This window comes from Temnothorax nylanderi, unplaced genomic scaffold (genome assembly GCF_030848795.1).
Source record: "Temnothorax nylanderi isolate EJ_2023f unplaced genomic scaffold, tnyl_v1.0 TNYL_tig0002_pilon, whole genome shotgun sequence".
In the NCBI taxonomy this organism is placed as follows: Eukaryota; Metazoa; Arthropoda; class Insecta; order Hymenoptera; family Formicidae; genus Temnothorax; species Temnothorax nylanderi.
In genome coordinates, this window is record NW_027249064.1 from 2,308,784 (window position 1) to 2,322,666 (window position 13,883).

The following is a 13,883-nucleotide window of genomic DNA, read 5'->3' on the forward strand; positions in this document are numbered from 1 at the left end:
AGCGTCATCGTTAGAGTAAGCCTATGTCGGTCATTGTTTTCATAACGACAGCCATCGATCGGTATGGTTCGACGTCCCAGCGACATAGGTGATCCCCTCTCGGATATCGGCTTCATCGTTCTTGCACCGTGTCCCCGAGATGTCTTCATTTGTCTTATTCAAATCAGGCATTTTCGGGTAGCTTTTATATTTGAATAAAAGAAAACGATCCTTCTCGAAGAAATTCGGAAATTAAGACTTGCGCGATGTATACCGCGTAATTATCTTACATTTATTATATGTGTATGATACATTTCTGTTTTCAGTTTAAAAAACCTTAAGTTTATATGAAAAGCTTAATTTTAATACGAAACACATAAAATACAAAAGTCATTATCGATACGTTTTTTAACTATAATGTTCATTTACATACTTATATCGTTTTAATATAAAATGTCAACTCTTTTTAATAAGACTGGTTCTGGACTTATTCAGTGTCACAGGCCGTTTCCGTCTCTGAATGCGGGCATCAGACCGGATTGACAGAGTGGCAGTAACTCGGTAGCTGAAAATGGGAGTGGCTGGAAGACAAGAGGACAACTCGCTCAAAGACATCTTCGTGGCGCCTCCCTATGCGACTGCAAAGACTGAGGGGAAACAGTGGATCTCAGTCATTAGGCGAACAATTATAAAAAATATTGATCTGCATTTTCTAAGGTAAGACACAAAATTTCATAACGTCCATTATTTCTCTCGCGAAAAAGATTTAACTGTAAGCACAGATCGGAGTAAAATCAAGAAGGCTTTTTTTTTTTAAATACAATGTATGTATATAACATGTGTGAGGATCCCTGCCACCAAGTCTTCTCGAAGGATGTCTCTTTTCGTCCTCGGTGGGCGGCACACGCCTCGCCAGCTTTAAGAACGAGAGCCGACTATCAAAGTGTCGGTTTACAGTTGCGCGCCTACCCTGACGTTGCGCCCTTTCGTCATTCGCCTCCTCTCTGAAAAGCTCGAACACTTTCGAGCAGGTCGCTCTCAGGATTACGCAATTATTCATTTTATTAAGTCTTTCTAGTCGAGAAAATCGAGAATGTGAGAAAACATGATTGGCAAAGTTTCTCGTCACACGTCCTCGCCCTAGAGAACTTCGAAGGTCTTAAGAAGCCGTAAATTCGCGGAGTTTCACTTTTTTTTTTCAATTAACTTCATCTCGTCGGATGTGGAAAAGTACGAGGGGGAAAAAAAAAAAGACGAAGCTCACGGCAAAAGCTACGCGTTTCTGCTCATTCTGCAGCTCGTTACGCGACCATTATCCCCATTCTCGCGAATCCATTATTCTCTCTTCAGCCTCTCGAAGGTTCTTTTGCGATTCGCGCACCGTCCACATGACGCTGCGGAATAATGGTTTACGGTCGTTCCCCGACCGACGAGACGAGACGAGAGAATCTCCGGACTCTGATCGCGCGCATGCATACTCGTCGGCTCACGCATAATCCGGTTGCAATCTTTCGCACTCAATCACGAAGCAAATGACGCCAGTTGGCGTTGGTCTAGAAGAGGCGAAATTACCGGAATGAAATTGATTTAAGCAGACGCCTCCGGGGAGTTTTGCAACCGGACGTTTCGGCTTATGGCCGATGATTGCCCGTCCGAGTAAGTTTCTACATTTATCATGCAAGGAAATAAAAATTCAAAGGAATAGCAACTGTTTAAACGTCGGTTATTCCATATATTTTCTTATTTGTATTTAATGCTGTTATTAACTGCCAAGATTATTCAATGTAAAAGTCTATTGATCATCTCTACTATCGATTAAAATACACAATGCATTTTAAATTATTCCGTCAGAACGCCAAGCGTTAGTCAATGAGACTTTTACATTTTTATCCCAGCGAGATCGCTTCTTATCGTCCGATAAACGTCCCAATGCAATTTCCCGTCGCCGATTGGCACTTGAACTTTCTTTAACTGCCAGCATCCACTTCGGTGAACGATCTCGAGCACTCTCGAGCATTGCGGAGGCATCCACGTCGTCACTTACTCATTGGATCTTTATGTGCCGCGCTGCGCAGCGTCCGCCGCTGACGCTCGCTTTGTGCGCGACGCGCTGGCTACCGAGCGCGTTCATTTGACGGATGCACCTACGCTATATGCAGCTTCCTTTCACGGCTTGGTACGTGCCTTAAGCTGCATTCGTCGGACCGGTCTCTTACGAGACGCACCGACTGAGTCCAATTCAGAAGCAATTGAATTCACAATTCCGTCCATTACGAGTGTCGGGAAAAGATTACGGACGGTGGCTGCCGGGGCTGTGCGTGCCGCATCTGCATCCATCCATGCGTAGAACGGACCGCGCGGACGTATGCATAAATGCATACATGCGCCTCCGTATGTTGCATCGCGACGTGGCCTGTCTGTAGCGAGTTACGAGATGGCTCCTGGGATTAAAGCTCCAGCTAGACAAGTAAAGGCATCGGCGCGCCGCGCCGTCCGCCGGAATCGCCAGTTGATGGGGACTCGACGGTTCTTAACAGGCTTATGAATAGATATTGGCGGCTCTTTTAATGATTTATTATTAAGTGACAGTTGAGACGAAATATAACACTGCTCGGAGAGAGTGTAGTTGTTAAGTGGATTTGCACGTGCCGCTAAAAATGTGCATATTTACCACGTCTCTATCGAAATCTCGCAAGATTAAAGCAGAATATATCTCTAGAGTTGTGAATAAATCTTTATTTTTCGGTCATTATTTTTTATTCTACATTTCGTTAACTTAATAATCGAATTGTAAACTTCACGATCTGTACACAAAAAATACGCATAACAATGTTATGTGCGGACATAATGATTCTTTCATTGGGAATTCAATAATACTTTCTGAACAAGAATCAATATTTTTCTTGCAGTGCTCCAAATTTCTGTTGCCCAAGCAACCTTAAATGCGCGCAACGAGACCGTTGTGTGAGCAGTAACAACGCGTACGAATAATATGTGCGGCGGGAGAAAGTTCTGCCTTTTGACGCGCTGATTGCAGGTTTCCTTTCGCGTCTCGGTGCTTTTTGACGTTCCCGGCCGGGTCGCGGGAATCCGGGGCTGTGCCCGTCGGTCTCCCACCCTCGCCGCCCGAAGAACTGGAGCACCGTGAAGCGCACGATGATAGTAATTATGCATCGCCATGTAAAACATGGATTTGCACAAAGCCACCTGAAAACCGGCCAGAGTGCCGCGCGTACGATTATTAAGCCGTCACAACGCGGGAGGACGGTTCTTACCGTCTTGGGCTTTCGCTGCTACTTTTTCTTGCCATCCCCTTTGGGGCAACCCCCGGGGAATTGCAGGGAGGTAACGCGCGTTCTCAAATCGTAAGATGTAATCCTCCCATTTTGCCCTGCATGCCGATAATCTGGCTTGCTTCTTCGCGACCAAGCAAGTAAAAATTCGCGTAGCAACTAAATATAATTAACTATATGCTTAATTTAAAAAAAAAACGTGATTTTTAACAAACTATTATCAAATATATTATCAAAAAGGCTTAATCAAGCAAATTCTCATTTATTATTACGCGCAGCGATCGGTCGTCCGGTCGCGAAAGATCCGCTTGCCGTAATTGCGATGCGGAAGAGAGTCTCGCGCGCGCGCGTGTCGTCGAAAAGGGTTTCCCGTCTCCTTCCGGTCCCCGTCGAGTTCCGCATCATTGTCTCCATAATTAGCCATTCAGATTTGCTTCCTCGTGCGAACGCGTGTGCGGATATGACGTTCGTCGACGGCGGCACGTGGACGACGGACGTCGACTGGCAAAACGCAGGCTGCCACGCGGAGGCGTTAGCGGAAGACTGCCGATATGATAAATACAGCTGCTGCAGGTGGTTGACACTTGCGAGAGGTGATTACGATCTGGTAACAACATGATCGCACCTCGAGAAAAATTCCTCCGATCCGTAGGCGGATGCTTCCATTCACGAGCGACGGAAGCCTCGCTTGTAGGAAAAACATAAGTAGCAATAACTTGCATTACTTCGATCATAATTGTGAAAAGTTTGCGTCGGAAAAATATTTCGAAAGAAACGCTTCCTCGATGCGAACAACGTCACTTGAGTATTACTCTTTCTCATTTAATCTCTAAACTTTAAATTATTAATGATAAAGTATCAAAAAATTTATTATGTCTTTTACAAAAAGGATTAGATTTCTTATCAAATAAAATCTTTATCTCGTAACAAGTAGCACTCTCATCGCGGCACGTGAATTTTAGCATGAAACACACCGATAGCCATCGGTTATTGCGGTACCGCCCTCTTTCCGAGATATTATACGCCGTTAATACTCATTGCGAGCCTCTTGTTAACAGTCGCGGTTAACTCGCGACTGAATCGTAAAGCCGCCGCCGTCCACGGGGCCGCGAGCTATTAACAGAGCACACATAGCATTTGTGTACGTGCAAAAAAATCTTAATTATTTATTTACTACCTGTAATAAAGGTGCTAAATCGACTTCTCCGTCCCGAGACTTGTGTAAGATTTTCGTGGCCTTTTTGCGCCGTTACCGATCCCGCGAGCTCGTGCGTGAGATAAGGCGGCGACGAACGCGCGATAGCGATCGATAAAGCGTCAATTATGACTTGTTAATGGAAAGCGGCGTCATTAAAGATGCGCGTAAAACTTACTCGTTATTCGGCGGCGCGCGAAGGACCGCGACGCATGGATATACGTCGCGGTTTACAGCCGGATGTAAAGTGACTGGGGGGGATACGATTTCCTCGGGCGATCGTAAAGACCGGAATTCTCCATTAAATGCGCACCGCGCCGGTGTGTATAAGTAATAATAGTAATAATGTCGGAAAGGGCCGACATCGTCCCCGTTCGTCCGTAAAATGCAGCCTCCGTGTCTCGATCTAAGATAACGCGTCGATTTTAACGCGATCCGAGAAAGTTAAATGGCACGTAATATCGTGGAAAGTTAAAATAGAATTACAGGTTTATGGTACTTACGAGGTAACTTCATGTACCCAAAGCCTCCGATATGGCCAAGATTTCTTTGTTATTTATAAAAATCTTATTAAGAAGTGATACTATGTGACTATATAAATTATCACATTAATTACTGACGGTCATTCGTGAAAGCAATTTAATTATTGAAAAATGATCCAGATTCGTCGATTAAAGTTGGTATTAGTCCGCAAAACATTCTCTCGAGATCGATAAAATTGATCTTTTTAGAATGCAGCAACTTAAGAGTGCGAAGTGCCCGTAAACGGACGCCAAACATGAAGAGAAATATTTATGAATACGTGCCGGCTAACAGCTTCGGATCATGCAATCGTGCAGATAACGCTGGAAATGTCCGAGGGAAGCACCTGTGTATCGATTTAAGTGCCTAAAACTCTCGGGAGACCCTTCGAATTGGTACAGTGAATCCGAATCCGGACAGCCGTGTGCATCTGGAAAAAAAGCCTTACATCGAGTCTCTTTTTTTCGTCTCGAATGGATTTTACGATACTGATATCGACACGTGGACGAGAAACCTTTCATACGGTTTAAATATTTACTAAGCGGCTTTTAATTCCGAGATAGGTATAATATATTTAAACTGTTTCACTGTGGTCGATTTTTAGCTCCAAATAAAGTATTTCACATTATAAAGATCCTTACGAAACGTAAAAAATAAGATTTTTTTAAAGAGAAATACGATCAGCAACGCTTTGTTAAAAGTAAAGTAAAATGATGTCCTGTCAGAATACATTAATTATAATTAGCGAAGAAAATTGCTCTGAAATACTTTTCAAGTCGCCATTAAATAGATAATAATAATTAAACGACACGCAATAACGTTAATGTGAGTGATTAGTAACTGTACGATGCTGAATATATTGTGAAATTAACGAGTACAAAAAGCAAACGTAAAGCTATCGCAATTTTGCTTAAAATCGCTATGCACGCGACGTCATCTTGCAATCAAGAAGAAGAAAATTAAAGAAGAAATTCATACCTTGTGAAGATTCTCTCGTAATATCCAGGAATACCTGCAAAATATCACACGGTTAATAAAACATATTAATTCTTTTCATTTATTACGAATTAATTTTATTAAAAATTTATAATTCCTTAAATTAACAGTAATAGTCTTTCTGTAAAAATGACGTTTTATATCATAAAGATAATTAACCGGTAAGAGAGCACGCAACGCATTGCTCAAATATTGTCAGGTATTCCAAGTCCTTCGTATCAAACTGGTCAGAGATAGAAGGAAAGTGCGAAGAATCTAGGACATTTTGATCGTCGAGAATTTCTCGCGATGCTTCGTTAATAACGAAGCTTAACGAAGTGTCAGACAATAATTCTTTAACGTCCGTTTATGATGCTAATATCAAAACGCCGGTCACATCCCCCCGTTTATCTACATGTGTCATCTCGACTTCGCACACATCCCGCATTTATATGCGCATCATTAGACTTAGTCCCATGCCACTTGTGGCTTTCGTCGTTCCCACAACGCGTTTCCGCTTCCGGCCAGCACGTGCAACAACCGATCGGCCGTCACCACCTGAACCCGCTAGAACACTTGCTGAAACATCTGTAACCCCGCGCAACGTGAATCGATACGCCAGAAGGAAAATATCTCCCCGTCTGTTTCACTAACCGGATCGTTAGCGGCAACGCAGCAGCGACGTCCGACGAAAAGCAAACGAATAGGAGCAGCGCGAGTAAAGTGTAATAAAAGAACTAAAAAAAAAAAGGCAAAATCTCGTTATATCGAAGGGCTAATTCGAAACGATGTATTATATTAATCTTGGCGTTAGTCAGCTTATTTGCCCGTTCGCTCTCGCACCGGTGGAACAGTCGTATAGATTAAACAAAAGGGCTGACGAAGAGGCTGCGATCTCTCCCGCGGCAAAACCGAGAGATCACAACGAGAACTGTGTTCCTCCACGTGCAGGGCAGATAACGAAGAAAAACTTTTTCGCTTCCTCCCGTGGGGGGAACGGATTCGATTCTTTCCTACTCGTTACAATGGCGACTCGCTATAATTCCCCGCGCGCGAGGACGGATGAGTAATGATCTGCCAGTGATACAAATCGTTGCGATTCACCTGCAGCCGATCGGCGATTCGGTTCTGGTTCCAATTAAAAGAACACAGGTACGGATCAGCGGGTGGACCGTCCTTCGATGGCACCCTGTGGGAGTTCGGCCTCGGTGTATCCCGAAGAGGCCGGATCGATACCACGATTTTTCGATCTTGCATTATTAGTCACGGCTCTCTCTCTCTCTCTCTCTCGCGAAAAAAACGGGATCGGCCTGTGTGCGGCTGCAACGGGCATAATTACCAGGCGCATTGACGTGTACGTCGTAATTAGCGGCGACCACTTAACTGGCAGACATAGTTAATTTGTAGCCATTTGCCGGCGCGAGTCTCACTCATTTGTGGCTAATAATGTCACTCTCCGGGAGAAGATTAAATGCCGGAACGTGTATACACGACGCAGCGCGCCGTCGCGGCGTATCGCACCGAGTTAAAAGGCGATGTTAATTAGCATACGCTGAATCCCTCAATTAATTGTACAATCACATTCCATAATCACATGAATAATAATAGAAACAATTTATAATTACAGGCATGTGACTCTTATTAAAATGTAATTCAATTACACGCAGAAATAATTTAATAATGAAAATACGCATGTGGATATTTCGTTTTATTACGAAAAATGGAATTTCGTGTCAAAATTTTTGTCAAAATAATTCATACAGATATCATATCAGGATGCAAATGATCAGCAATATAAAAGATTGTTGTTTCCGTTATCCTACGTCACCGTGCGCATCGCCAATCAGAGGACTGTTCCTAAGTGCAATTCACGCCGCGCACTCAAGATTTACAACTTAACGGCTAGTCGCCGGCTCTCTCGACGTTCAATTTCCATAGATACACACCAAAAAACGGAACCCCTTCCCTCCTCTCGCCGTCACCGAGTCCTCGCCTCGAGTTTCCTGCGGCCGAGCCCGGAGGCGTAGGCGTACGTAATAACTCCTCATGTAGAGAAGTTGGGCGAGGCACGAGCGAATCGCGCGCGCACCGCGTTTATCGCGCTTCGAAGCGAGAGTCGACTTCGTATGGCCTTTTAACCTTATATGGCCGGCGCACCTGCCCGCCGCCTCCCGATAGGACATTTCCCATAACGCTTTCCTCTTTTTTTTATATACCTATATAAAACCACAATGCTACCCCCATCCCATTCGGCGGCGTTCAGGATTTATGATCGCGGGCGTCGAACGCGTACCTGCCATAACTTTAGCCCGGAATACCGGAGGCTCGAATCCTCTTCCGATACTCTCTTTCCCGTCCTCAACCCGCCCCTATAAAGCTTATCTATCTACGGGTCCTGATACGAACTCTGGATGGAACGAGGAGGCACATCGCATCCTTCGATAAATTCCACGCTAATCTATAACAAATTTTTACACAGCGTATCTCATAGGAATAAAAATGCTCGATGCAAACATGTTCTTTTCATTTTTTGTAATAACAACGGAGCTATATCCTCCTATATTCTGTCATCTTATCTCGAAAGAGAAACGTTCAGTATCACGTTAATAACGTTGGAAACTCATTAATACTTTTCGTAGCTGATGACTATACGAGACATCGAACATGGTCCAACGCGAGTCTTCGTTAGAGTATGGTGTAGTCTCAAGAAGAAAAAAATTCCTATCTCTCGCTCTTATCTCCCGCCTCGGGACAACGCAGCCCGAGACGCAAAGCGAGCCAACTGAGAGAGGGTGAGGAAAAAGTTGGAATTAGGTTGGGTCGCGCGCGCGCGCGCGCGCAGGTGTTGCAGGTCAGGGTCAGATTAACCCCGATCAGGTTACCCCTTAGCGTGGGAGTGCTGGCAGCTCTCCGCGTAATAATAGGATAGCCGCGGCTAGTAGAATATACGAGAGAGGCCGAGAAATGCGTTACTCCAGTTAGATCTCACTTCGTTATAAACGGTTTCATCGAGCCGCTGATTTATCTGGACGTCCCTAACGAGATTGTTCGTACCTTATTCTCTCCGGATGGTTAATCAGTGAAAGAAGAATCGGTTCCTATCCAATTAATACGTACGTTTTTCCCGTCAAGCCTGCGAGTTTTCTTCAAACGGCACTAAAGCGCGTAATTTCGAGTTCGTTTAACTACCGGTGATTTTATATTTAGTACACATTATTTGCTCAACCCCTCGCGCGCCGTAATAACCTGCCGTTACATCGCTATAATTTCGCTCCGTATTTATAGCGATGTAACGTTATAATAGGGGCTTCGTCGACGAGTGGTTGACCTGCGCTGCACTTTCATAGATTGATCTCGTTTCATTTTAAACGCACTCATCGAATCCAGGGTGTACCTCGGCGGTCGTAACGGTAATTATCACTTTATTTCGATCAGTTCACGATTCAATCGATTTTATCAACGTGGATTGTTATTTTTCAAACAGCAATCAGTCGAATTATCGAAAGATAATAACTAGATTCTATATGATTTCAAATTGGCAAAAATTATATCGGTAAATAAAATCTTTACTACATAATAATCTTTTCCATTATTATTTTTTATAACTATTATATATAATAAACAGCGAAATATTGTTCAAATGTTTTAGGAAGCAATTTTTAATACTGTTATCTAAAGATTGCTATATATATATATATCTGAAGTGAAATTGATCTTTTTCGATTTGTCTCGTTTTAACAACCCCTATCAATCTTTCTATAAATACAAGATTATCTTCGACTTCTCTGCTTAAGAAAAGGCAATCAGCCGTACCAATTTGCAGCGTTGTAAATTGACTAGATAACAAAAGTCGGATTTTACAACGTACCACTTTCGTGTCTCGGGGCCCCGCGGCTATCGCGCCCGGTCCAATCCCGATTTCGTCTCCAAATGCCGATCGTACCATCCAATCTGCACGCGTGTAAAACGAATGATCACCAAGAGCGCACCGAGAGAGCGCCTACCGTGTTCCACCTCAGGCGACGTCGTAATGATTACGCGTGTAATTTCAAGGATATTTATCCTACATCAACATTCCATCGCGATCGAAGCGCGTATATACCCGTGTTGCTGCAGCGCGTAGCCCGCGGCCTGAGACAATTCCGCGCACCTGCACTTTAATTCTGACTTCTAAATAAGTTGCACGTACGTCTGGACTAGATGCGACCCATCTTCATTTCAAATCAGAACTCGTGACCGATATAAATGGAGCGAAATTTGTGACAATAGATATTTCTGAATAAGAAGAGAAACTGTAAGTAAAGAGATGTACAACTAAAATCCTGTCTAGCTATACATGTGGCGGAAAATATCCCGTATATGATATGTGTCCTACAAAATTGTTAGCAGTTATCAACGAGAAATGTAGCCACTACATATATGTACACATATGTGTGTGTGTGTGTGTGTCTGTGTATGGCTCCAACAGTTCTCGTCACAAGCAGGAATTAATTTTGTTTCGTGCGGTCTTAAGCACGCTTCGGCGCTGCTTGTGTAACTTTTTTGGAGTGGCCAAGAAATCGCGGCGAGAAGTTAAATTGACTTTGCCGTACGGAGGGCCCGATAAGAGGCCTCTCGCGCAACGTCGTAATGGTTACGCGTGTAATTTGAAAGTTATTTATCCAACACGCGCATTCCACGCGCTCGGGGACTTGTGCACGGTGTTGCCGCGAGCCGGAGCGACAGCGTGTTGCTCGCGGCTTAATTAAATTCGTCGGGGCAGGGGACACGCACGACGAATGATAATGTACTCTCGGGACCGTGGCCAAAGTCGATATCACAAAGAGCGTATCCCGAGGACGCGTCGCGCGTTACAATGAGATCGAATTAATTGGGACACCGCAGGGACCGGGGGACCCGTGGATTTATTTATTGTGAACTAGGACAGAGGAGAGCCGCCGACCCCCGCCGGCTCTTACGATTAATATCATTTTATTCGGCACGAAAGCCATCCTTCTTGACCGGTCCTAGAACGCACCTCCGGTCCCAACACGCTCATTTGCTCTCCATGCCACTTTTTTTATGCCCCATACGCATGAACCACATTAATAAATAATCATATTAATCAAACCATACACCACATACGTATACACTACAGCTTAATAATAACATGAATAATGTGGTTTAAGCCTTTTATGAGAATATTTTCACTTACTACGAAATGTTTCTTAGCTATACAAATATACGAGATACGTCAAAGTCAAGGTTTTTCAATGCGGTTAACAGAGAGATCCGTTCTCATGAATCGAAAGAAAAATGATCGTATTTCCTGATGGACATTTTCCTCGACGATGCGCGACATATTCGGTAATTCGGAAAAAGTATGTACATATATATGTGAATGGTCTCAGATGAATCTCCCACTATACGCGCTGGATGCAAGAACTCGAATGGTGAAGCAATCTGTACACCTGTTGCCTAGATCCATGATTTATTTCGAAGATATCCTTTCTTTTTGTATCCTCTCGCCACACGTTTCTCTACGCATTGTGCGTGGGTTGCGACTGGAATATTTTTCTCATGCGCGGGACAAAACGTGCGACGTGAAATATTCTCGTACACGGCGATGCATCAATTCGAGGACACTACACTTGAGGGAGGAAGGAGGAGGACTCGGGAGCAGATACACGAGAAGAAATAAAGGTGCCCAGCTCCGTGAATAGTCTTCTCTTCGATTCGATACGATCGGAGGTCTTCGTTAGGCCAATATGAAGAGTGGCATGCGTGCGATATTTACATGTCGGATTCGTGAATTTAAAAAATTAAAACTTAATTGCATATTAAGTAATAATAATGTAACAGCAATACTGGAATGTTTCATACATACATCGTTTTTGCTTTGAATGAATTATTATCTACTTTACTTAATATTCTGTTTACCTTCATTTTTACCCCATAAACATTTTTAAATATTACATTATACAATGAACTAAATCGGAAGGCGAATTTTGCGATGACAATTTTGACATTAAAATATGTAAAAATATTGATCGAGCTGCACGGCGCGATACTTCGTTTTCGCAACACGTCACGCCGAGCTATATCGCTAGCGAGTGGACGAGCAGATAATCTGCTTAAAATTCGAACAGAGCTCTCTCGTACGCGAGAGAGCTCGGCCGCCTCCCGATCGGGGGCTTCGATCGGAAGCATTTTCTCGCCGCTTCGGATACCCGCGGCGGCTCAAACGCCCGTCGAAGTGCTCTTAATCGACCGTAAATAATTGCATTTATCACACCTATCATTGCGGGACGTCGTGCGCAAGCGGCCCTTCTCGAAATCTGCTTTCACTCCCGGAGAAAATTGGCACGTTGCCAATCTCGGACATCGATCCGGGGGCCGCGCGCCGCTTCTCGAAGTTTGATTTATCGCGAGGTACCGCGTTGCATCACTCGCGCGAGGGGCACTCCTCACACCTGCCTGCGGTACATACCAACCGCATATATCACGCCTGGTAATTATGATCGATGCAGGGAGTAAAATTAAGGGTACATGTGTGGGGGCGCGTTGCGCAGCGGCTCATTAGATCCCCGAAAATCAGACGCGAGAAATTGTATTCAGTGTAATTATAAATTTAATGTACAGTGAAACCAGTATTTGTAATTTAAAAGGGAAAGAGTAGTAAACGTGGACGCGCGTTCGAACTTTGGTCAAGAAGATGGAGCTGGCCGGAGATCTCTATTTATCGAGGTAATCGCTAAGAGGTCGTAATGATATCGATAATTTCGTACAGAAAAATTATTCCGAAAGGGTGAAGAAGCCACCGCGAATCTTAAATCTCGTGCAAAGTCGCGTCAGGATGCGCTACATGCACGCGCGCGATTACGCATCGCCGACAACGACGCCGAATTGTCGTAAACAACGGGAGGGAGCAGAGGTTTTTGAGCGGGGCGAGAGCAAGTAGAAATAAGAGCCCGGATCGTTCGCGGCTTCGTGATTGTCCCGCGGGACACATAAAGTATAAACCACCCACAACATAAAGCCGAAGGAGTTATTGTAGAGCGTCACCTTCGCACACCTGGATACCTCCTGCATGCGCGTTGAGGACCGACGACCACAAGCCAGGAATTTGCCAGCTGTCCCACTCTCTCCCTCATTCTTCTTCTACCTCTCCATCATCCTCTTCTTTCTCCCACACTTCGCTGTTTTTATTCCATCACGTGATTCCTTCTCTCTCGCTCATTCGGATATCGGCTATCTCCGACTCTTACGCTTTATACTTCTTATCCTTCCACCCCTCATCATATATTTTTTTTTATCGTACGCCTTGCTTTCTCCTCTCGCAGCTATTTTTCTGTCTGATTCGTTCGTCGTCTCTCTTTCGGTCTTCTCGGTTGAAGATAACTCGTAATCGATCCTCGTTTTTCTCGCTGGTTCCCTTATCTCTCGCGTGTCCACCCTTGTAGATTATGGGAAATACCATGAACCGGACATTTATGGCTGGTGAAATACGCGATACACGAGGTACTCAATCGTGGATTTGATACAACTTAATCGCGAATGTCCTCGCATTTCTTCCACCAGATCCTCCTTTCGTTCTCATCCTTGGAATTTTGCATCCGTGACTCAACATCAAAGACGTTTGCAAATCCGACACTAGATTTATATATTCTCGATAAGAAAATTAGCCAACAACTATTATGTTCCACATTTTTATTAAAGCTGAGAAGAATCTCCGTTAAATAGCGTATACAATGAATAAATTAGTGATAGCTAGTAATAACAAAAATATCTTATTGATCTTAATGCCATTGTATTATAACGTCCGGAATTAATTAATTATGATCTCATCAGGATTAGAACTCCCTTAACGCAACACGATCCTCGCTTAATTTCCCCGAGGAGGCGCGAGCCCGATAATTACGTCAATTTTTGTGCGAGCC

At 44.0% G+C, this 13,883-nt stretch overlaps 1 protein-coding gene and 1 long non-coding RNA gene across 3 annotated transcripts in view; one reads left to right on the plus strand and one right to left on the minus strand.

The window, feature by feature from the left end:
- LOC139768963 (uncharacterized) overlaps window positions 1-651 on the plus strand; it is a 510,605-nt gene extending 509,954 nt beyond the window's left edge. The window contains exon 8 of the long non-coding RNA XR_011717463.1: window positions 475-651. This is a non-coding gene — a long non-coding RNA (uncharacterized lncRNA). The remainder of the gene's footprint in view (window positions 1-474) is intronic.
- Window positions 652-5,092: 4,441 nt separating this feature from the next.
- Window positions 5,093-13,883, minus strand: part of LOC139768930 (uncharacterized) — a 165,123-nt gene continuing 156,332 nt past the window's right edge. For both annotated transcript variants that reach the window (XM_071699594.1, XM_071699601.1), the window contains exons 4-5: window positions 5,968-6,001; window positions 5,093-5,419 (exon numbers count right to left, since the gene is read on the minus strand). In XM_071699594.1, the coding sequence (XP_071555695.1) occupies window positions 5,277-5,419; window positions 5,968-6,001 (177 nt within the window). In that variant the 3' untranslated portion in view covers window positions 5,093-5,276. The remainder of the gene's footprint in view (window positions 5,420-5,967; window positions 6,002-13,883) is intronic.